Source organism: Oncorhynchus masou, chromosome 7 (genome assembly GCF_036934945.1).
Source record: "Oncorhynchus masou masou isolate Uvic2021 chromosome 7, UVic_Omas_1.1, whole genome shotgun sequence".
Lineage (NCBI taxonomy): Eukaryota > Metazoa > Chordata > Actinopteri > Salmoniformes > Salmonidae > Oncorhynchus > Oncorhynchus masou.
In genome coordinates this window covers 3,996,638-4,018,569 of record NC_088218.1, presented here as the reverse complement: position 1 = coordinate 4,018,569, position 21,932 = coordinate 3,996,638, and the positions used below count along the sequence as shown (strand labels likewise).

The 21,932-nt window shown below is 45.2% G+C and overlaps 1 protein-coding gene and 1 pseudogene across 1 annotated transcript in view; both read right to left on the bottom strand.

Annotated features, from left to right (window-relative positions):
- LOC135543126 (pirin-like) overlaps positions 1-4,240 on the bottom strand; it is a 208,767-nt gene extending 204,527 nt beyond the window's left edge. The window contains exons 1-3 of the mRNA XM_064970202.1: positions 4,091-4,240; positions 3,634-3,790; positions 3,401-3,493 (exon numbers count right to left, since the gene is read on the bottom strand). Of these exons, the coding sequence (XP_064826274.1) occupies positions 3,401-3,493; positions 3,634-3,726 (186 nt within the window). The 5' untranslated portion in view covers positions 3,727-3,790; positions 4,091-4,240. The remainder of the gene's footprint in view (positions 1-3,400; positions 3,494-3,633; positions 3,791-4,090) is intronic.
- Positions 4,241-4,385: 145 nt separating this feature from the next.
- The window catches only part of LOC135542915 (uncharacterized), a 36,520-nt pseudogene continuing 18,973 nt past the window's right edge, over positions 4,386-21,932 (bottom strand).

Genomic DNA, 21,932 nt, shown 5'->3' with positions numbered 1-21,932 from the left:
TGTGTGTGTGTGTGTGTGTGTGTGTGTGTGTGTGTGTGTGTGCAATGCAGTGTCCGTTGACCAGGACAGACAAGGGCCCGTGTTCACTCCGTGTCCATTCCGCTGCCACATGGACTGAGGTCAAAACGGACAGGAAGTAGACAGCTGTAGAGGTTAGAGGTAAACATCTGTCTCTCAGAGAGGCTTCCAAGCCTCCAGCCAGGAGGGCGAGAGCCTCTCTCTGATCTGGCAGCGCACGCGGCTTTGAGCTCTGAGATGTAACAGTGAGCCAACACACCTGCTGCATGGAATGCTGGGCCGTGGGCTCTTCAGCCCCGCCCCCGTCAGGTCTGGTCCAGTCCGCGGCCAGATGGACACTAAGCTACACATCTACAGTATCAGCTGGGCCTATGGTCTGATCTGGTCTGGGCCATGGTAGACACTATGTTAGGTTACACATGTATCTACAGTATCAGCTGGGCCTATGGCCTCATCTGGTCTGGGCCATGATAGAAGCTATGTTAGGTTACACATGTATCTACAGTATCAGCTGGGCCTATGGTCTGATCTGGTCTGGGCCATGATAGAAGCTATGTTAGGTTACACATGTATCTACAGTATCAGCTGGGCCTATGGTCTGATCTGGTCTGGGCCATGGTGGACGCTATGTTAGGTTACACATGTATCTACAGTATCAGCTGGGCCTATGGCCTCATCTGGTCTGGGCCATGATAGAAGCTATGTTAGGTTACACATGTATCTACAGTATCAGCTGGGCCTATGGCCTCATCTGGTCTGGGCCAGGATAGACACTATGTTAGGTTACACATGTATCTACAGTATCAAACACAGGCCGAGACCTTTCTATTAAAAACACTTGTTTTGACTCTATAAATTCCCACTGTGGACCATCGCCTTTATGGTTGAGGAAACACCACTTCCAAAGCAGAAGTTTAATTTCCTTCCTCCCCTCTGTCTAAATATGTGATATTGGTGGGTTTTCATTCAAACCCCAGTATCCAAAAGCAAGCTAATGCTATGTTTAACAAACCTAGTGAGAAGCTTTCTCTGGACAAGGCTTACACTACAGTTGGCCTGTTAGTGCCATCTGCTGGTCGTTAGCAGGAAGTGCATCAATGATGAATGTGCCTCTCCCTCCCTCATCTTTAATGGGGTATGTGCCACACCCTCCCTCATCATTAATGGTGTATGTGTGCCACACCCTCCCTCATCATTAATGGTGTATGTGTGCCACACCCTCCCTCATCATTAATGGTGTACGTGCCTCATCCTCCCTCATCATTAATGGTATGTGTGCCACACCCTCCCTCATCATTAATGGTGTATGTGCCTCATCCTCCCTCATCATTAATGGTATGTGTGCCACACCCTCCCTCATCATTAATGGTGTATGTGCATCATCCTCCCTCATCATTAATGGTGTACGTGCATCATCCTCCCTCATCAACAGGTTATCTTCAAGTCTCTGCTAGGTAAAGCCCCGCCCTATCTCAGCTCACTGGTCACCATAGCAGCACCCACCCATAGCACACGCTCCAGCAGGTATATCTCACTGGTCACCCCCAAAGCCAATTCCTCCTTTGGTCGCCTTTCCTTCCAGTTCTCTGCTGCCACTGACTGGAACGAACTGCAAAAATCACTGAAGCTGGAGATTCCCATCTCCCTCACTAGCTTTAAGAACCATCTGTCAGAGCATCTCACAGATCACTGCACCTGTACATAGCCCATCTGTATACAGCCCATCTATCTACCTCATCCCCATACTGTATCTATTTATTTAGCTCCTTTTGCACCACAGTATCTCTACTTGCACATCCATCTTTTGCACATCTACCATTCCAGTGTTTAATTGCCATATTGTAATTACTTCACCACCATGGCCTATTTATTTCCTTAACTCCCTTATTTGACCTAATTTGCACTCACTGTATATAGACTTTTTTTCTACTGTATTATTGACTGTATGTTTTAATCATTCCATGTGTAACTCTGTGTTGTTTTATGTGTCGAACTGCCATGCTTTATCTTGGCCAGGTTGTAGTTGCAAATGAGAACTTGTTCTCAACTAGCTTACCTGGTTAAATAAAGGTTAAATGCATTTTTTTTTTAATCATTAATGGTGTATGTTTCTCATCCTCCCTCTTCATTAATGGTGTATGTGCCTCACCCTCCCTCATCATTAATGGTGTACGTGCCTCACCCTACCTTATCATTAATGGTGTACGTGCCTCACCCTCCCTCATCATTAATGGTGTACGTGCCTCACCCTACCTTATCATTAATGGTGTACGTGCCTCACCCTCCCTCATCATTAATGGTGTACATGCCTCACCCTACCTTATCATTAATGGTGTATGTGCCTCACCCTCCCTCATCATTAATGGTGTATGTGCCTCACCCTACCTTATCATTAATGGTGTATGTGCCTCATCCTCCCTCATCATTAATGGTGTACGTGCCTCATCCTCCCTCATCATTAATGGTGTATGTGCCTCATCCTCCCTCATCATTAATGGTGTATGTGCCTCATCCTACCTCATCATTAATGGTGTATGTGCCTCATCCTCCCTTATCATTAATGGTGTATGTGCCTCACCCTCCCTTATCATTAATGGTGTATGTGCCTCACCCTCCCTTATCATTAATGGTGTATCCTCCCTCATCATTAATGGTGTATGTGCCTCATCCTCCCTCATCATTAATGGTGTATGTGCCTCATCCTCCCTCATCATTAATGGTGTATGTGCCTCATCCTCCTCATCATTAATGGTGTATGTGCCTCATCCTCCCTCATCATTAATGGTGTATGTGCCTCATCCTCCCTCATCATTAATGGTGTATGTGCCTCATCCTCCCTCATCATTAATGGTGTATGTGCCTCATCCTCCCTCATCATTAATGGTGTATGTGCCTCATCCTCCCTCATCTCCCTCATCATTAATGGTGTATGTGCCTCATCCTCCCTCATCATTAATGGTGTATGTGCCTCATCCTCCCTCATCATTAATGGTGTATGTGCCTCATCCTCCCTCATCATTAATGGTGTATGTGCCTCATCCTCCCTCATCATTAATGGTGTATGTGCCTCATCCTCCCTCAACGGCCTCATATGAACCTGTTATTCCACAAGGGGTTCAGTCAGAACACAACACTGTATCACTCCAGAAAGAGAGAGACAGTATAGATGCTGCATCGCGCTAGCTAGACAGACACAGAGAGAGAGACAGTATAGATGCTGCATCGCGAGAGAGAGAGAGACAGACAGACAGACAGACAGAGACAATATAGATGCTGCATCGCGCTAGCGAGAGAGAGACAGAGACAGACAGACAGAGAAAGACAGACAGAGAGACAGACAGACAGAGAGAGACAGACAGAGAGAGAGAGATAACCTACTCACGGTCTCAAAGCCTCTGTGGGGGTGATCAGGGAAGCCAGATGGCTTTTTGACTTTGAACTCATCCAACATCAAGAAAGGATCCAGGTTAATCAACTGAAATACATGGATGGACAAGATATCAGCCTACTAGCCTACTATGTCATAATATGTGGTTTAGTTTGGTATTTTAAAAGGATATTATTAAACATGATAAACTAGGCAGATGTAAGACAGACAGCATGACAGTAACTCACCTCCTTTCTTCCTATGCTTCTGCGGACATGGGCTCCCACACCTTCTACCTGCTCCACACTCAACACCGTCTTCACAACTCTTCGTATCCTCATTGTAGAGGATAGGGTTATTTACTAGTAGTACCTTATTTATTATGGTACACCTTGAACAAAAATACTGAAGAGAAAAGGAAAAATAACTGCATTGAATATATATCCTAAGCCTTCAAATACCCACCGTCATTGTTCAACGTCAATACAAAACATCACGTCAATAACAAACACCATAACGAGTGTTTTGTTATTAGATGTTACAATATTTCTTATTTTGCTAAGACTTTTATTGGGATAATATGGAGTAAAAATACAACATGACAGATCAATAACAGCATCGGTCTCTAGCTAGGATAAATTAAATTTAGCGGACTTCTCCGTGGAGTAGAGTTTACTTTGATACACGAAACTCAATGTTACTAACCTTGCAGAAGTTGGATGTGGACTCAACAAGACTAATTTACTCCGAATATCAACTACAATCAGACAAGCACGTAATGTAGGCTGTCAAATCCTCCCAGTGTGATGGCAACAACAGAATTATAAACCCATCATCTTCCAAGCAGTCATGTTGTTGTCGCGGTTGCCAACACTGTATCTGTTGCGCATGTACGGACATGAAGGGCGTGATTGACCGCAAGGGATTAGTTTGAATAAAAAAAAGAGGGAGAGTTAGTTCATTCTCAGATAAAAAGTGGTGAGGTGCAGTTTATTAGGAAGGGGGGGGAGTTTATTCTGAGCTAGGAAGGGGTGAGGTGTAGTTTATTCTCAACTAGGAAGGCAGCTGAATCCATGATCTATCGCTGCGTAAATCTCCCTTTGACATCAAAACATTACTTGCGCTAAGGTCTTTAATCATAACCACATCAGCCCGTGCATCTGCTGAATGTATTCTTCGGTGTGTGCTGTCTCCACGGTGGTTTGTGACCCTGTCCCTCCGTAACCACTCCGGCGGTGCTGGAATATTATGTCCTTCGCGATGCGCGCGCTTGCAGCCTGTCCTCCTGCCAGATTCAGCGCGTGCGGACCAACCTGTTTTGTGACAACAAAGGGAATACAGCTGAGTCACACTGACTGTACAGTATTACATAACCAACTGAGTCTCTATCGACGAGTACCCTACAAAAGAGATTCTCACATAGGTCTACTTTCCAAGCCATATGTTGCCTATATTTCAGAGCCTATATTGCGGCCTTGAAAGACTAAAGAAAATACAAGCGTATAAATATATCAAAAGGCTATCCCTGCTCTGCTGCGTTTTTGCCAACACTCCATTGGGTTATCATTCCACCCCTCCAAAACCCCGAAAAGCTACTTCTTTTTTTAATCCATTACCATTTTTTCATTACTTGTGTCTGTCAATGCTTTGACAAATTCCCAGCAATATATGAATGAATGAAATATTCTCCCTCTGACATTCCATTCTATTATTTCTACAAAATATTTTCATTGTGCGATTAGCAAAAAATACCAATATACCTGAAGTGCTGTGTACTGTCCCATCAGGTACAGAGGACATCCTGGAGCCCACTGCAAGCTCTCAGATATACAAGGCCAGCCATCCAGGACCTGAAGTTGAGATATGTTGTAATTAGACTTGGATCAAATGCAGGTGACTGTAGTATAGTGGTATAACATAGTATAGTAGTATAATAGTAGTACAATAGCCATCTATAGTATAGTAGTAGCCCATAGTAGTATAGTAGCAGCCTATAGTAGTATAGTAGTAGCCCATAGTAGTAAAGTAGTAGCCCTGTCACGTAGAGTAGGCCAGAAGGCTAAACTGGATAACCTAACCTCTATCAAAATAAAAAGATGGCGGAACCGCAAAAGTTCTTCTGTGCAAAGGTGTTTATTTACAAGTGATTCCGGAACAAAAAAACAACAGTACTGCCATCAACGTCTACCTTATGGGACAGCTTAAAAACAATGCTGCCCCATAGCTCAATCCAAACTGCCCCTTCATGACTGAAAGAGGCTCCTTTTGTAGGGCTAGCCCCTCCCCTCAGAACAATTAACCCTAATTAATTAATCAATTAACAATACAAACCTACATTTTCCATGAACTAAACATACTAAAGGATATACATTGCAACACGGTTTTAAACAATATCACAACATAACATTTACAACATTACATCACTACTGACAATATCTTTCAATATGCCCATATGCATTAATGAGCCATTTGGGACAGGCACTATAAAGCCAACCCAATTCCCTTAGCTAGGTCCTTTTCCAGCATACCCGGAAGCCACAGAGATGGAGAGAGGAACAGAACAAACAAACAATGCACTCATCCACAACATTGATAAGTATAATAATTATTGTATCTCTCAAATATGAACATTGATAAGTGAAATGCATGCACCAAGACAGAAGTTAATTTGTGTGTCGACCCACATTGTTAACTTATCTTATAATAGTGATGAATATGTGTGTGCGTTAAAGACCCAAATGCTAGTAGTGACGGACTTCTACGTCACAAGCCCATAGTAGTATAGTAGCAGCCTATAGTATAGTAGCCTATAGTAATATAGTAGTATAGTATTAGCCCACAGCAGTATAGTAGCAGCCTATATTATTATAGTATAGTAGGAGCCTATAGTATTATAGTAGAAGCCTATAGTATAGTAGTAGCATATAGTATTATACTATAGTAGTAGCCTATAGTATAGTACCACAGTATAGGTGCAACATATAGTATAGTAGTATAGTATAGTAGTAGCCTATGGTAGTATAGTATAGTTGTATAGTAGTAGTCTATAGTAGTATAGTATAGTTGTATAGTAGTAGTCTATAGTAGTATAGTTGTATAGTAGTATGGTAGTATAGTATAGCAATAGCCTACAGTGGTATGGTATAGTAGAGAAGTATAGTAGTAGCCTATAGTATAGTAGCGTAGTATAGCAGTAGCCTATAGTAGTATATTATAGCCCTATAGAAGTAGCCTATAGTATAGTAATAGCGTATAGTAGTATAGTATGGCATAGTGTGGCATAGTATAGTAGTAGCTTATAGTATTATGATATAGTATAGTAGTAGGCTATAGTAGTAAAGTATAGTAGCCTAGTAGTAGCCTAAAGTATAGTATAATAGTAGCTTATAGTAGTACAGTAGCATAGTAGTAGCCTATAGTAGTATAGTATAGTAGTAGCTGATAGTATAGTTGTATTGAGGTGTAGTACTGTAGTAGCATATATTATAGTAGCAGCCCATAGTGGTATACTATAGTAGTAGCCTATATTATAGTAGTAGCTTATAATAGTATAGTATAGTAGTAGCCTATATTATAGTAGTAGCTTGTAATAGTATAGTAGTAGCCTATATTATATTAGTAGAGTAGTAGCCTATAGTATAGAAGTATAGTATAGTAGTAGCTTATAGTATAGAGGTAGCCTATAGCATAGTAGTAGCCTATAGAATAGTGGTTTATTATAGTAGTATAGTATAGTAATAGCATATATCATGGTAGTATAGTATAGTAGTAGCCTATAGTAGTATAGTATAGTAGTAGCCCATAATATAATAGTATAGTAGTGTAGTAGCATATAGCATGGTAGTATAAAATAGTAGTAGCCTATAGTATTATAGTAGTAGCCTATAATATAATAGTATAGTAGTATAGTATGGTATAGTATAGTAATAGCCTATAGTAGTGGGGTGTAGTAGCGTAGTGTAGTAGTCACCTATAGTATAGTAGTGTAGTCTAGGAGTAGCCTATAGTATCATAGCATAGTATAGCAGTAGCCTATAGTAGTATAGTATCGTCGTACAGTAGTAGCCTATAGTATGGTATTGTAGTTGCCTATAGTGGTATAGTATAGTATAGTAGTAGCCTATAGTATGGTATTGTAGTTGCCTATAGTGGTATGGTATAGTATAGTAGTAGCCTATAGTATGGTATTGTAGTTGCCTATAGTGGTATAGTATGGTATAGTAGTAGCCTATAGTATAGTGGTAAAGTATAGTAGTAGCCTAAAGTGTAGTGGTAGCCTATATTAGTATAGTAGTATAGTGTAGTAGTAGCCCATACCATAGTAGTATAGTATAGTATGGTAGTACCCCATAGTAGAGTAGTATAGTATAGTGTAATCCTATAGTATAGTAGTATAGTGTAGTAGTAGCCCATACCATAGTAGTATAGTATGGTAGTACCCCATAGTAGAGCAGTATAGTAGAATCCTATAGTATAGTAGTGTAGTAGTAGCCCATACCATAGTAGTATAGTATAGTATGGTAGTACCCCATAGTAGAGTAGTATAGTATAGTAGAATCCTATAGTATAGTAGTATAGTGTAGTAGTAGCCCATACCATAGTAGTATAGTATAGTATGGTAGTACCCCATAGTAGAGCAGTATAGTATAGTAGAATCCTATAGTAGTATAGTATAGTAGTAGCCCATACCATAGTAGTATAGTATAGTATGGTAGTACCCCATAGTATAGTAGTATAGTATAGTAGAATCCTATAGTATAGTAGTATAGTGTAGTACTAGCCCATACCATAGTAGTATAGTATGGTATGGTAGTACCCCATAGTATAGTAGTATAGTATAGTAGAATCCTATAGTATAGTAGTATAGTGTAGTAGTGCCCCATAGTATAGTAGTATAGTATGGTAGTACCCCATAGTATAGTAGTATAGTATAGTAGAATCCTATAGTATAGTAGTATTGTGTAGTGGTAGCCCATACCATAGTAGTATAGTATTGTATGGTAGTACCCCATAGTATAGTAGTATAGCACAGTAGTACCCCGTAGTATAGTAGTATAGTATAGTATGGTAGTGCCCTGTAGTATAGTAGTATAGTATAGTATGGTAGTACACCATAGTATAGTAGTATAGTATAGTATGGTAGTCCCCCATAGTATAGTAGTATAGTATAGTATGGTAGTACCTCGTAGTATAGTAGTATAGTATGGTATGGCAGCTCCCCATAGTATAGTAGTATAGTATAGTATGGCAGTACCCCATAGTATAGTAGTATAGTATGGTAGTACCCCATAGGATAGCAGTATAGTATAGTATGGTAGTACCCCATAGTATAGTAGTATAGTATAGTATGGTAGTACCCCATAGTATTATAGTATAGTATGGTAGTACCCCATAGTATTGTAGTATAGTATGGTAGTGCCTCATAGTATGGTAGTATAGTATGGTAGTACCTCACAGTATGGTAGTATAGTATAGTATGGTGGTATCCCATAGTATAGTAGTATAGTATGGTAGTACCTCATAGTATAGTAGTATAGTATAGTATGTCAGTACCTCATAGTATGGTAGTATAGTATAGTATGGTGGTACCCCATAGTAGAGTAGTATAGTTGAATCCTATAGTATAGTAGTATAGTGTAGTAGTAGCCCATACCATAGTAGTATAGTATTGTATGGTAGTACCCCATAGTATAGTAGTATAGCACAGTAGCACCCCATAGTATAGTAGCAAAGTATAGTATGGTAGTGCCCCGTAGTATAGTAGTATAGTATGGTAGTACCCCATAGTATAGTAGTACAGTATAGTATGGCAGCAACCCATAGCATAGTAGTATAGTATAGTATGTAGTACCCCATAGTATAGTAGCATAGTGTAGTAGTACCTCATAGTATAGTAGTATAGTATGGTAGTACCCCATAGTATAGTCGAATAGTGTAGTATGGTAGCACCCCATAGTATAGTAGTATAGTATAGTATGTAGTACCCCAGAGTATAGTAGTATAGTATAGTAGTACCTCATAGTATAGTAGTATAGTATGGTAGTACCCCATAGTATAGTGGTATAGTATGGTATGGTAGTACCCCATGGTATGGTAGTATAGTATAGTATGCTAGTACCCCATAGTATAGTAGTATAGTATGGTGGTACCTCATAGTATAGCAGTATAGTATAGTATGGTGGTACCTCATAGTATAGTAGTATAGTATAGTATGGTGGTACCCCATAGTATAGTGGTATAGTATAGTATAGTATGGTAGTACCCCATAGTATAGCTGTATAGTATAGTATGGTGGTACCTCATAGTATAGTAGTATAGTATAGTATGGTGGTACCCCATAGTATAGTAGTATAGTATGGTGGTACCCCATAGTATAGTAGTATAGTATAGTGGTACCTCACAGTATAGTTGTATAGTATAGTATGGTGGTACCTCATAGTATAGTAGTATGGTATGGTAGTACCCCATAGTATAGTGGTATAGTATGGTATGGTAGTACCCCATAGTATAGTAGCATAGTATAGTATGGTAGTACCTCATAGTACAGTAGTATAGTATAGTATGGTGGTACCTCATAGTAGTATAGTATAGTATGTAGTACCCATAGTATAGTAGTATAGTATAGTATGGTAGTACCCCATAGTATAGTGGTATAGTATAGTATGGTGGTACCTCATAGTATAGTATAGTATGGTGGTACCTCATAGTATAGTAGTATAGTATAGTATGGTGGTATAGCAGTGGTGGAAAAAAGTAGCCAACTATCATACTTGAGTAAAAGTAAAGATACCTTAATAGAAAATGACTCAAGGAAAAGTAAAAGTCACCCAGTAAAATCAACTTGAGTAATGGTATAAAAATATTTGTTTTAAAATATACTTAAGTATCAAAAGTAAAAGTGTAAATTATTCTAAATTCCTTATATTAAGCAAACCAGATGGCACCATTTTCTTGTCCAACATTCAGTCATAATTTACAAACAAATCATATGTGTTTAGTGAGTCTGCCAGATCAGAGGCAGTAGGGATGAACAGGGATGTTCTCTGTTTAGTGAGTCTACCAGATCAGAGGCAGTAGGGATGACCAGGGATGTTCTCTGTTTAGTGAGTCTACCAGATAAGAGGCAGTAGAGATGACCAGGGATGTCCTCTGTTTAGTGAGTCTACCAGATCAGAGGCAGTAGGGATGACCAGGGATGTTCTCTTGATAAGTGTGTGAATTGGACTATTTTCCTGTCCTACTAAGCATTCAAAATGTAACAAGTACTTTTGGGTGTCAAGGAAAATGTATGGAGTAAAAAGTACAATATTTTCTTTAGGAATGTAGTGAAGTAAAAGTAAGAGTAGTAAAAAAATATAAATAGTAAAGTAAAGTACACATACACCAACAAAAATACTTAAGTAGTACTTTAAAGTAGTTTTACACCACTGTCGTATAGTATAGAAGTATAGTCATTTTGTGGACACAGATTTGATTAAAGATACATGAAAGGTTCTTGCAGAGGTTGAGATATGATATGATAGCAGCACACCTGAATAGGGAATTCCTTGATGACAGAAGAGAGCATAGGGTCTTGGTTGACATCCAGTTTGCATCCTGTAGCCAGCCATATCCTGTCCCCAGTCCAAGTCTCACAGCCATTCTGTCCACACAGTGACAGTCTCCACACCTGGCTTTCATAGCACCACTTAGCTTCAGTCACCTGTAGAGCACAACAGGTCATGAATACCTGGGCTCTGCTTTCTCTATTTCACTAGATTGTATTGTTTTATGTTTCAAAATGTTAGTTACCAATGTTAGTTCTCTACTGTGACCCCCAGACACACACAACCTCTGTGGAGAGAGGATGGACAGAGGTTGTGTGCCTGGGGGTCACAGTAGTATTAATATTATTGATATCTATTTACTAGCAGTATTATTCTGACTAGTAGCATTACAATATTATTGTTATTTCTGTACCTGGCAGTATGCTCGGACAGACAGCTGTCCAGTCTGGATGTAGGGCTGCAGGGCTGCATAGGCCTCAGGTGTAACTGCCCCTCCCTTCCTGGCCTGTCTGATCATGGCCAGTCTCTTATGGACGCTGCTCTCGTTGTAGAACTGGCGCAGGGGTAGGCCAGGCCGTCCATCTTGATGCCATGCTCCACATGGGAGTACCGCCCCACCAGGCTTTCCACGTCACCCACGTCAAACTGCTTCAGCTGGGGGAGAGGACCGAGGCAGAGGGGTTGGAGATGATGGTGGTCTGACTATAACATTCTCCTAACATCAAACTGCTCCAGCTGGGGGAGAGGACCGAGGCAGAGGGGTTGGAGATCATGGTGGTCTGACTATAACATTCTCTTAACATCAAACTGCTCCAGCTGGGGAGAGGACCGAGGCAGAGGGTTGGAGATCATGGTGGTCTGGCTATAACATTCTCTTAACATCAAACTGCTCCAGCTGGGGAGAGGACCGAGGCAGAGGGGTTGGAGATCATGGTGGTCTGACTATAACATTCTCCTAACATCAAACTGCTCCAGCTGGGGGAGAGGACCGAGGCAGAGGGGTTGGAGATCATGGTGGTCTGACTATAACATTCTCCTAACGTCAAACTGCTCCAGCTGGGGAGAGGACCGAGGCAGAGGGGTTGGAGATCATGGTGGTCTGACTATAACATTCTCCTAACGTCAAACTGCTCCAGCTGGGGGAGAGGACCGAGGCAGAGGGGTTGGAGATCATGGTGGTCTGACTATAACATTCTCCTAACATCAAACTGCTCCAGCTGGGGGAGAGGACCGAGGCAGAGGGGTTGGAGATCATGGTGGTCTGGCTATAACATTCTCTTAACGTCAAACTGCTCCAGCTGGGGGAGAGGACCGAGGCAGAGGGGTTGGAGATCATGGTGGTCTGACTATAACATTCTCCTAAGTATATATTTAAACAACATGTCTACAAATGAACAAAATCTAAAAACGGTACTTCTGAGATATTCATATTATTAGTTTTAATGTTGAATAAATTAATGTGTAAAATTGTAGTTCACAATATAGACATACTATATTAAATACGCATATAAATACTCCATATTTTAGAGCACTCTAATGAAGAGAGTAATGACACCAAGAATTTGTCTATCAGTCAGTATCTCCCTAGGAGAGGTGGGGGTGGAGTCAGGAGCAGGAGAGCAAGATGTTGTCTATCAGTATCTCCCTAGGAGAGGTGGGGGTGGAGTCAGGAGCAGGAGACCAAGATGTTGTCTATCAGTATCTCCCTAGGAGAGGTGGGGGTGGAGTCAGGAGCAGGAGACCAAGATGTTGTCTGTCAGTATCTCCCTAGGAGAGGTGGGGGTGGAGTCAGGAGCGGGAGACCAAGATGTTGTCTATCTGTCAGTATCTCCCTAGGAGAGGTGGGGGTGGAGTCAGGAGCAGGAGACCAAGATGTTGTCTATCAGTATCTCCCTAGGAGAGGTGGGGGTGGAGTCAGGAGCAGGAGACCAAGATGTTGTCTATCAGTATCTCCCTAGGAGAGGTGGGGGTGGAGTCAGGAGCGGGAGACCAAGATGTTGTCTATCTGTCAGTATCTCCCTAGGAGAGGTGGGGGTGGAGTCAGGAGCAGGAGACCAAGATGTTGTCTATCAGTATCTCCCTAGGAGAGGTGGGGGTGGAGTCAGGAGCAGGAGACCAAGATGTTGTCTGTCAGTATCTCTCTAGGAGAGGTGGGGGTGGAGTCAGGAGCAGGAGACCAAGATGTTGTCTATCAGTCAGTATCTCCCTAGGAGAGGTGGGGGTGGAGTCAGGAGCAGGAGAGCAAGATGTTGTCTATCAGTCAGTATCTCCCTAGGAGAGGTGGGGGTGGAGTCAGGAGCGGGAGACCAAGATGTTGTCTATCAGTCAGTATCTCCCTAGGAGAGGTGGGGGTGGAGTCAGGAGCGGGAGACCAAGATGTTGTCTATCAGTCAGTATCTCCCTAGGAGAGGTGGGGGTGGAGTCAGGAGCGGGAGACCAAGATGTTGTCTATCAGTCAGTATCTCCCGAGGAGAGGTGGGGGTGGAGTCAGGAGCAGGAGAGCAAGATGTTGTCTATCTGTCAGTATCTCCCTAGGAGAGGTGGGGGTGGAGTCAGGAGCAGGAGACCAAGATGTTGTCTATCTGTCAGTATCTCTCTAGGAGAGGTGGGGGTGGAGTCAGGAGCAGGAGACCAAGATGTTGTCTATCAGTCAGTATCTCCCTAGGAGAGGTGGGGGTGGAGTCAGGAGCAGGAGACCAAGATGTTGTCTATCAGTCAGTATCTCCCTAGGAGAGGTGGGGGTGGAGTCAGGAGCGGGAGACCAAGATGTTGTCTATCTGTCAGTATCTCCCTAGGAGAGGTGGGGGTGGAGTCAGGAGCAGGAGACCAAGATGTTGTCTATTAGTCAGTATCTCCCTAGGAGAGGTGGGGGTGGAGTCAGGAGCAGGAGACCAAGATGTTGTCTATCAGTCAGTATCTCCCTAGGAGAGGTGGGGGTGGAGTCAGGAGCAGGAGACCAAGATGTTGTCTATCAGTCAGTATCTCCCTAGGAGAGGTGGGGGTGGAGTCAGGAGCAGGAGAGCAAGATGTTGTCTATCAGTCAGTATCTCCCTAGGAGAGGTGGGGGTGGAGTCAGGAGCAGGAGACCAAGATGTTGTCTATCAGTCAGTATCTCCCTAGGAGAGGTGGGGGTGGAGTCGAAAACGGAGGAACACACTCCTCTGACTAAACTAACGTGCTGGAAAAACAGTCCTGTGAAATGAACCTGCTTAACAGAGAAAAACGCAACCCAACCCAACCCAAGCCAACCCAACCCAACCCAATCCAACGACAGTAACACAAACAATCTTGCACAAAACTTAGCGGGTAGGGAGATTAAATACCCCACTGATGAGCCTAAACTAGACACAGGTGAACACAAGACAGACAACCTAGAGGGTAGGGTGAGATTAAATACCCCACTGATGAGCCCAAACTAGACACAGGTGAATACAAGACAGACAACCTAGAGGGTAGGGTGAGATTAAATACCCCACTGATGAGCCTAAACTAGACACAGGTGAACACAAGACAGACAACCTAGAGGGTAGGGTGAGATTAAATACCCCACTGATGAGCCTAAACTAGACACAGGTGAACACAAGACAGACAAAACCAAACGAAAAAGGGATCGGTGGCAGCTAGTAGGCCGGCGACGACGACCGCCGAGCGCCTCCCGAACAAGGGGAGGAGCCACCTTCGGTGGAAGGAGTGACAGTATCATGTACGGTTCACAGATCATAGGGTCTTACAGGAGGCATGTATAGGTCTAAAAAAGCTATTTTCACCATGGTTTTCAAAACAATGGTTTGTGCTACAAATGTAAAAGCATATTAAAACCTCCTTGATCCTCCCAATTAAGTTTCTATGTGATAATTCCCAGAACTAACAAGTTTCCACTTCGGGAGGATTGAAAGATAATTGGGACATGGCCATAGATCTAAACAGAAACAAACCTGTAAGTGTTTGCGCATCACCCAGGTCACATGACTGGCTCCTTGCTGCAGAGCGATGGAGATGACGTGAGCGCTGGTCAGGCCTCCACCAACCACCACCACCCTCTGGCCAGGCTCACACACCACATAGGGACCTGCTGGTTGGAGACAGAGTTAGTGACACCACAGAGACCTGCTGGATGGAGAGAGAGTTAGTGACACCGCATAGAGACCTGCTGGATGGAGAGAGAGTTAGTGACACCACAGAGACCTGCTGGATGGAGAGAGAGTTAGTGACACCACATAGAGACCTGCTGGATGGAGACAGCGTTAGTGACACCACATGGGGACCTGCTGGATGGAGACAGAGTTAGTGACACCACATAGGGAACTGCTGAATGGAGAGAGAGTTAGTGACACCACATAGGGACCTGCTGGATGGAGACAGAGTTAGTGACACCACATAGGGAACTGCTGAATGGAGACAGAGTTAGTGACACCACATAGGGACCTGCTGGATGGAGAGAGATTTAGTGACACCACATAGGGACCTGCTGGATGGAGAGAGATTTAGTGACACCATGCTGAATGGAGACAGAGTTAGTGACACCACATGGGGACCTGCTGGTTGGAGACAGAGTTAGTGACACCACAGAGACCTGCTGGATGGAGAGAGAGTTAGTGACACCACAGAGACCTGCTGGATGGAGAGAGAGTTAGTGACACCACATAGAGACCTGCTGGATGGAGACAGCGTTAGTGACACCACATGGGGACCTGCTGGATGGAGACAGAGTTAGTGACACCACATAGGGAACTGCTGAATGGAGAGAGAGTTAGTGACACCACATAGGGACCTGCTGGATGGAGACAGAGTTAGTGACACCACATGGGGACCTGCTGGATGGAGACAGAGTTAGTGACACCACATAGGGAACTGCTGAATGGAGACAGAGTTAGTGACACCACATAGGGACCTGCTGGATGGAGAGAGATTTAGTGACACCACATAGGGACCTGCTGGATGGAGAGAGATTTAGTGACACCATGCTGAATGGAGACAGAGTTAGTGACACCACATAGAGACCTGCTGAATGGAGACAGAGTTAGTGACACCATGCTGGATGGAGAGAGAGTTAGTGACACCACATAGGGACCTGCTGGATGGAGAGAGATTTAGTGACACCACATAGGGACCTGCTGGATGGAGAGAGATTTAGTGACACCACATAGAGACCTGCTGGATGGAGACAGAGTTAGTGACACCACATAGAGACCTGCTGAATGGAGACAGAGTTAGTGACACCACATAGAGACCTGCTGGATGGAGAGAGAGTTAGTGACACCACATAGAGACCTGCTGAATGGAGACAGAGTTAGTGACACCATGCTGGATGGAGAGAGAGTTAGTGACACCACATAGGGACCTGCTGGATGGAGAGAGATTTAGTGACACCACATAGGGACCTGCTGGATGGAGAGAGATTTAGTGACACCACATAGAGACCTGCTGAATGGAGACAGAGTTAGTGACACCACATAGAGACCTGCTGGATGGAGAGAGAGTTAGTGACACCACATAGGGACCTGCTGGATGGAGAGAGATTTAGTGACACCACATAGGGAACTGCTGAATAGAGAGAGAGTTAGTGACACCATGCTGGATGGAGAGAGATTTAGTGACACCACATAGGGACCTGCTGGATGGAGAGAGAGTTAGTGACACCATGCTGGATGGAGAGAGAGTTAGTGACACCATGCTGGATGGAGACAGAGTTAGTGACACCACATAGGGACCTGCTGGATGGAGAGAGATTTAGTGACACCACATAGGGAACTGCTGAATAGAGAGAGAGTTAGTGACACCATGCTGGATGGAGAGAGATTTAGTGACACCACATAGGGACCTGCTGGATGGAGAGAGAGTTAGTGACACCATGCTGGATGGAGAGAGAGTTAGTGACACCACATAGGGACCTGCTGGATGGAGAGAGATTTAGTGACACCATGCTGGATGGAGACAGAGTTAGTGACACCACATAGGGAACTGCTGAATGGAGAGAGAGTTAGTGACACCACACTGACTCTTAACAGGAACAGAATGTCCTACACAAATAAGTACTACGTAAATAAGTTAATTTCTACATTTGATAACTCAAACAGATGCTGATATTACAGTATTGCAGCCTTTGGCTTGACAGCATGTCATGTCACCTCAACACCAGGAGAGGGCGTTATAGCACAGTGTCATGTCACCTCAACACCAAGAGAGGGCTATATAGTACAGTGTCATGTCACCGCAACACCAGGAGAGGGCGGTATAGTACAATGTCATGTCACCAGAGAGGGCGGTATAGTACAGTGTCATGTCACCTCAACACCAGAGAGGGCGGTATAGTACAGTCTCATGTCACCACAACACCAGGAGAGGGCGGTATAGTACAGTGTCATGTCACCAGAGAGGGCGGTATAGTACAGTGTCATGTCATCTCAACACCAGGAGAGGGCGGTATAGTACAGTCTCATGTCACCACAACACCAGGAGAGGGTGTTATAGTACAGTGTCATGTCACCTCAACACCAGGAGAGGGTGTTATAGTACAGTGTCATGTCACCTCAACACCAGGAGAGGGCGTTATAGTACAACGGTTACAACGGTTTGATTTGTTTGATTTGTTTGATCGTAGCTAGCCAGCTACATAGCCGTCTTTGTATCTAAGACAATTGTGTAGTCTAGAGCGATTTTCTAGGTTAGCTTTCTAGGTTAGCTGGCCAGCTATTGTCGTTCTTCTACTGTTTGAATAGCAGCACCGTAGTAACTATTACAGTACAACGGTTTGTTTTGTTTGATCGTAGCTAGCTAGATACATAGCCGTCTTTGTATCTAAGACAATTGTGTAGCCTAGAGCGATTTTCTAGGTTAGCCAGCCAGCTATTGTCGTTCTTTTAAGTAACGGAACGCAATCAACCTTGCTAGCTAGCCAGCTAGCCCCGAATAGCAGCACTGTAGAAACTATTACACTCGACGGAACGACTTGATTAGTGTAGTGTCAACATCGCAGCCACTACCAGCTAGCCTACTCCAGCAGTACTGTTTCATTTCAATCATTTTAGTCAATAAGATTCTTGCTACGTAAGCTTAACTTTCTGAACATTCGAGACGTGTAGTCCACTTGTCATTCCAATCTCCTTTGCATTAGCGTAGCCTCTTCTGTACCCTGTTAACTATGTGTCTATCTATCCCTGTTCTCTCCTCTCTGCACAGACCATACAAACGCTCCACACCGCGTGGGGGCCGCGGCCACCCTAATCTGGTGGTCCCAGCGCGCACGACCCACGTGGAGTTCCTGGTCTCCGGTAGCCTCTGGAACTGCCGATCTGCGGCCAACAAGGCAGAGTTCATCTCAGCCTATGCCTCCCTCCAGTCCCTCGACTTCCTGGCACTGACGGAAACATGGATCACCACAGATAACACTGCTACTCCTACTGCTCTCTCTTCGTCCACCCACGTGTTCTCGCACACCCGAGAGCTTCTGGTCAGCGGGGTGGTGGCACCGGGATCCTCATCTCTCCCAAGTGGTCATTCTCTCTCTCTCCCCTTACCCATCTATCTATCGCCTCCTTTGAATTCCATGCTGTCACAGTTACCAGCCCTTTCAAGCTTAACATTCTTATCATTTATCGCCCTCCAGGTTCCCTCGGAGAGTTCATCAATGAGCTTGATGCCTTGATAAGCTCCTTTCCTGAGGACGGCTCACCTCTCACAGTCCTGGGCGACTTTAACCTCCCCACGTCTACCTTTGACTCATTCCTCTCTGCCTCCTTCTTTCCACTCCTCTCCTCTTTTGACCTCACCCTCTCACCTTCCCCCCTACTCACAAGGCAGGCAATACGCTCGACCTCATCTTTACTAGATGCTGTTCTTCCACTAACCTCACTGCAACTCCCCTCCAAGTCTCCGACCACTACCTTGTATCCTTTTCCCTCTCGCTCTCATCCAACACTTCCCACACTGCCCCTACTCGGATGGTATCGCGCCGTCCCAACCTTCGCTCTCTCTCCCCCGCTACTCTTTCCTCTTCCATCCTTTCATCTCTTCCCTCTGCTCATACCTTCTCCAACCTTTCTCCTGACTCTGCCTCCTCAACCCTCCTCTCTTCCCTTTCTGCATCCTTTGACTCTCTATGTCCCCTATCCTCCAGGCCGGCTCGGTCCTCCCCTCCCGCTCCGTGGCTCGATGACTCATTGCGAGCTCACAGAACAGAGCTCCGGGCAGCCGGCGGAAATGGAGGAAAACCCGCCTCCCTGCGGACCTGGCATCCTTTCACTCCCTCCTCTCTACATTTTCCTCCTCTGTCTCTGCTGCTAAAGCCACTTTCTACCACTCTAAATTCCAAGCATCTGCCTCTAACCCTAGGAAGCTCTTTGCCACCTTCTCCTCCCTTCTGAATCCTCCTCCCCTCCCCCCCTCCTCCCTCTCTGCAGATGACTTCGTCAACCATTTTGAAAAGAAGGTCGACGACATCCGATCCTCGTTTGCTAAGTCAAACGACACCGCTGGTTCTGCTCACACTGCCCTACCCTGTGCTCTGACCTCTTTCTCCCCTCTCTCTCCAGATGAAATCTCGCTTCTTGTGACGGCCGGCCGCCCAACAACCTGCCCGCTCGACCCTATCCCCTCCTCTCTCCTCCAGACCATTTCCGGGGACCTTCTCCCTTACCTCACCTCGCTCATCAACTCATCCCTGACCGCTGGCTACGTCCCTTCCGTCTTCAAGAGAGCGAGAGTTGCACCCCTTCTGAAGAAACCTACACTCGATCCCTCCGATGTCAACAACTACAGACCAGTATCCCTTCTTTCTTTTCTCTCCAAAACTCTTGAACGTGCCGTCCTTGGCCAGCTCTCCCTCTATCTCTCTCAGAATGACCTTCTTGATCCAAATCAGTCAGGTTTCAAGACTAGTCATTCAACTGAGACTGCTCTTCTCTGCATCACGGAGGCGCTCCGCACTGCTAAAGCTAACTCTCTCTCCTCTGCTCTCATCCTTCTAGACCTATCGGCTGCCTTCGATACTGTGAACCATCAGATCCTCCTCTCCACCCTCTCCGAGTTGGGCATCTCCGGCGCGGCCCACGCTTGGATTGCGTCCTACCTGACAGGTCGCTCCTACCAGGTGGCGTGGCGAGAATCTGTCTCCTCGCCACGCGCTCTCACCACTGGTGTCCCCCAGGGCTCTGTTCTAGGCCCTCTCCTATTCTCGCTATACACCAAGTCACTTGGCTCTGTCATAACCTCACATGGTCTCTCCTATCATTGCTATGCAGACGACACACAATTAATCTTCTCCTTTCCCCCTTCTGATGACCAGGTGGCGAATCGCATCTCTGCATGTCTGGCAGACATATCAGTGTGGATGACGGATCACCACCTCAAGCTGAACCTCGGCAAGACGGAGCTGCTCTTCCTCCCGGGGAAGGACTGCCCGTTCCATGATCTCGCCATCACGGTTGACAACTCCATTGTGTCCTCCTCCCAGAGCGCTAAGAACCTTGGCGTGATCCTGGACAACACCCTGTCGTTCTCAACCAACATCATGGCGGTGGCCCGTTCCTGTAGGTTCATGCTCTACAACATCCGCAGAGTACGACCCTGCCTCACCCAGGAAGCGGCGCAGGTCCTAATCCAGGCACTTGTCATCTCCCGTCTGGATTACTGCAACTCGCTGTTGGCTGGGCTCCCTGCCTGTGCCATTAAACCCCTACAACTCATCCAGAACGCCGCAGCCCGTCTGGTGTTCAACCTTCCCAAGTTCTCTCACGTCACCCCGCTCCTCCGCTCTCTCCACTGGCTTCCAGTTGAAGCTCGCATCCGCTACAAGACCATGGTGCTTGCCTACGGAGCTGTGAGGGGAACGGCACCGCAGTACCTCCAGGCTCTGATCAGGCCCTACACCCAAGCAAGGGCACTGCGTTCATCCTCCTCTGGCCTGCTCGCCTCCCTACCATTGAGGAAGTACAGTTCCCGCTCAGCCCAGTCAAAACTGTTCGCTGCTCTGGCCCCCAATGGTGGAACAAACTCCCTCACGACGCCAGGACAGCGGAGTCAATCACCACCTTCCGGAGACACCTGAAACCCCACCTCTTCAAGGAATACCTAGGATAGGATAAGTAATCCTTCTCACCCCCCCCCTTAATGACTTAGATGCACTATTGTAAAGTGGCTGTTCCACTGGATGTCAGAAGGTGAATTCACCAATTTGTAAGTCGCTCTGGATAAGAGCGTCTGCTAAATGACTTAAATGTAAATGTAAAATGTAATAGTACAGTGTCATGTCACCAGAGAGGGCGGTATAGTACAGTGTCATGTCACCTCAACACCAGGAGAGGGTGTTATAGTACAGTGTCATGTCACCTCAACACCAGGAGAGGGTGTTATAGTACAGTGTCATGTCACCTCAACACCAGGAGAGGGTGTTATAGTACAGTGTCATGTCACCTCAACACCAGGTGAGGGCGTTATAGTACAGTGTCATGGCATGTCACCTCAACACCAGGAGAGGGCCTTATAGTACAGTGTCATGTCACCTCAACACCAGGAGAGGGTCTTATAGTACAGTGTCATGTCATCTCAACACCAGAGAGGGCGGTATAGTACAGTGTCATGTCACCTCAACACCAGGAGAGGGTGTTATAGTACAGTGTCATGTCACCTCAACACCAGGAGAGGGTCTTATAGTACAGTGTCATGTCATCTCAACACCAGAGAGGGCGGTATAGTACAGTGTCATGTCACCTCAACACCAGGAGAGGGTGTTATAGTACAGTGTCATGTCACCTCAACACCAGGAGAGGGCGTTATAGTACAGTGTCATGTCACCTCAACACCAGGAGAGGGCGTTATAGTACAGTGTCATGTCACCTCAACACCAGGAGAGGGCCTTATAGTACAGTGTCATGTCATGTCACCTAAACACCAGGAGAGGGCGGTATAGTACAGTGTCATGTCACCTCAACACCAGGAGAGGGCGGTATAGTACAGTGTCATGTCACAACACCAGGAGAGGGCATTATAGCACAGTGTCATGT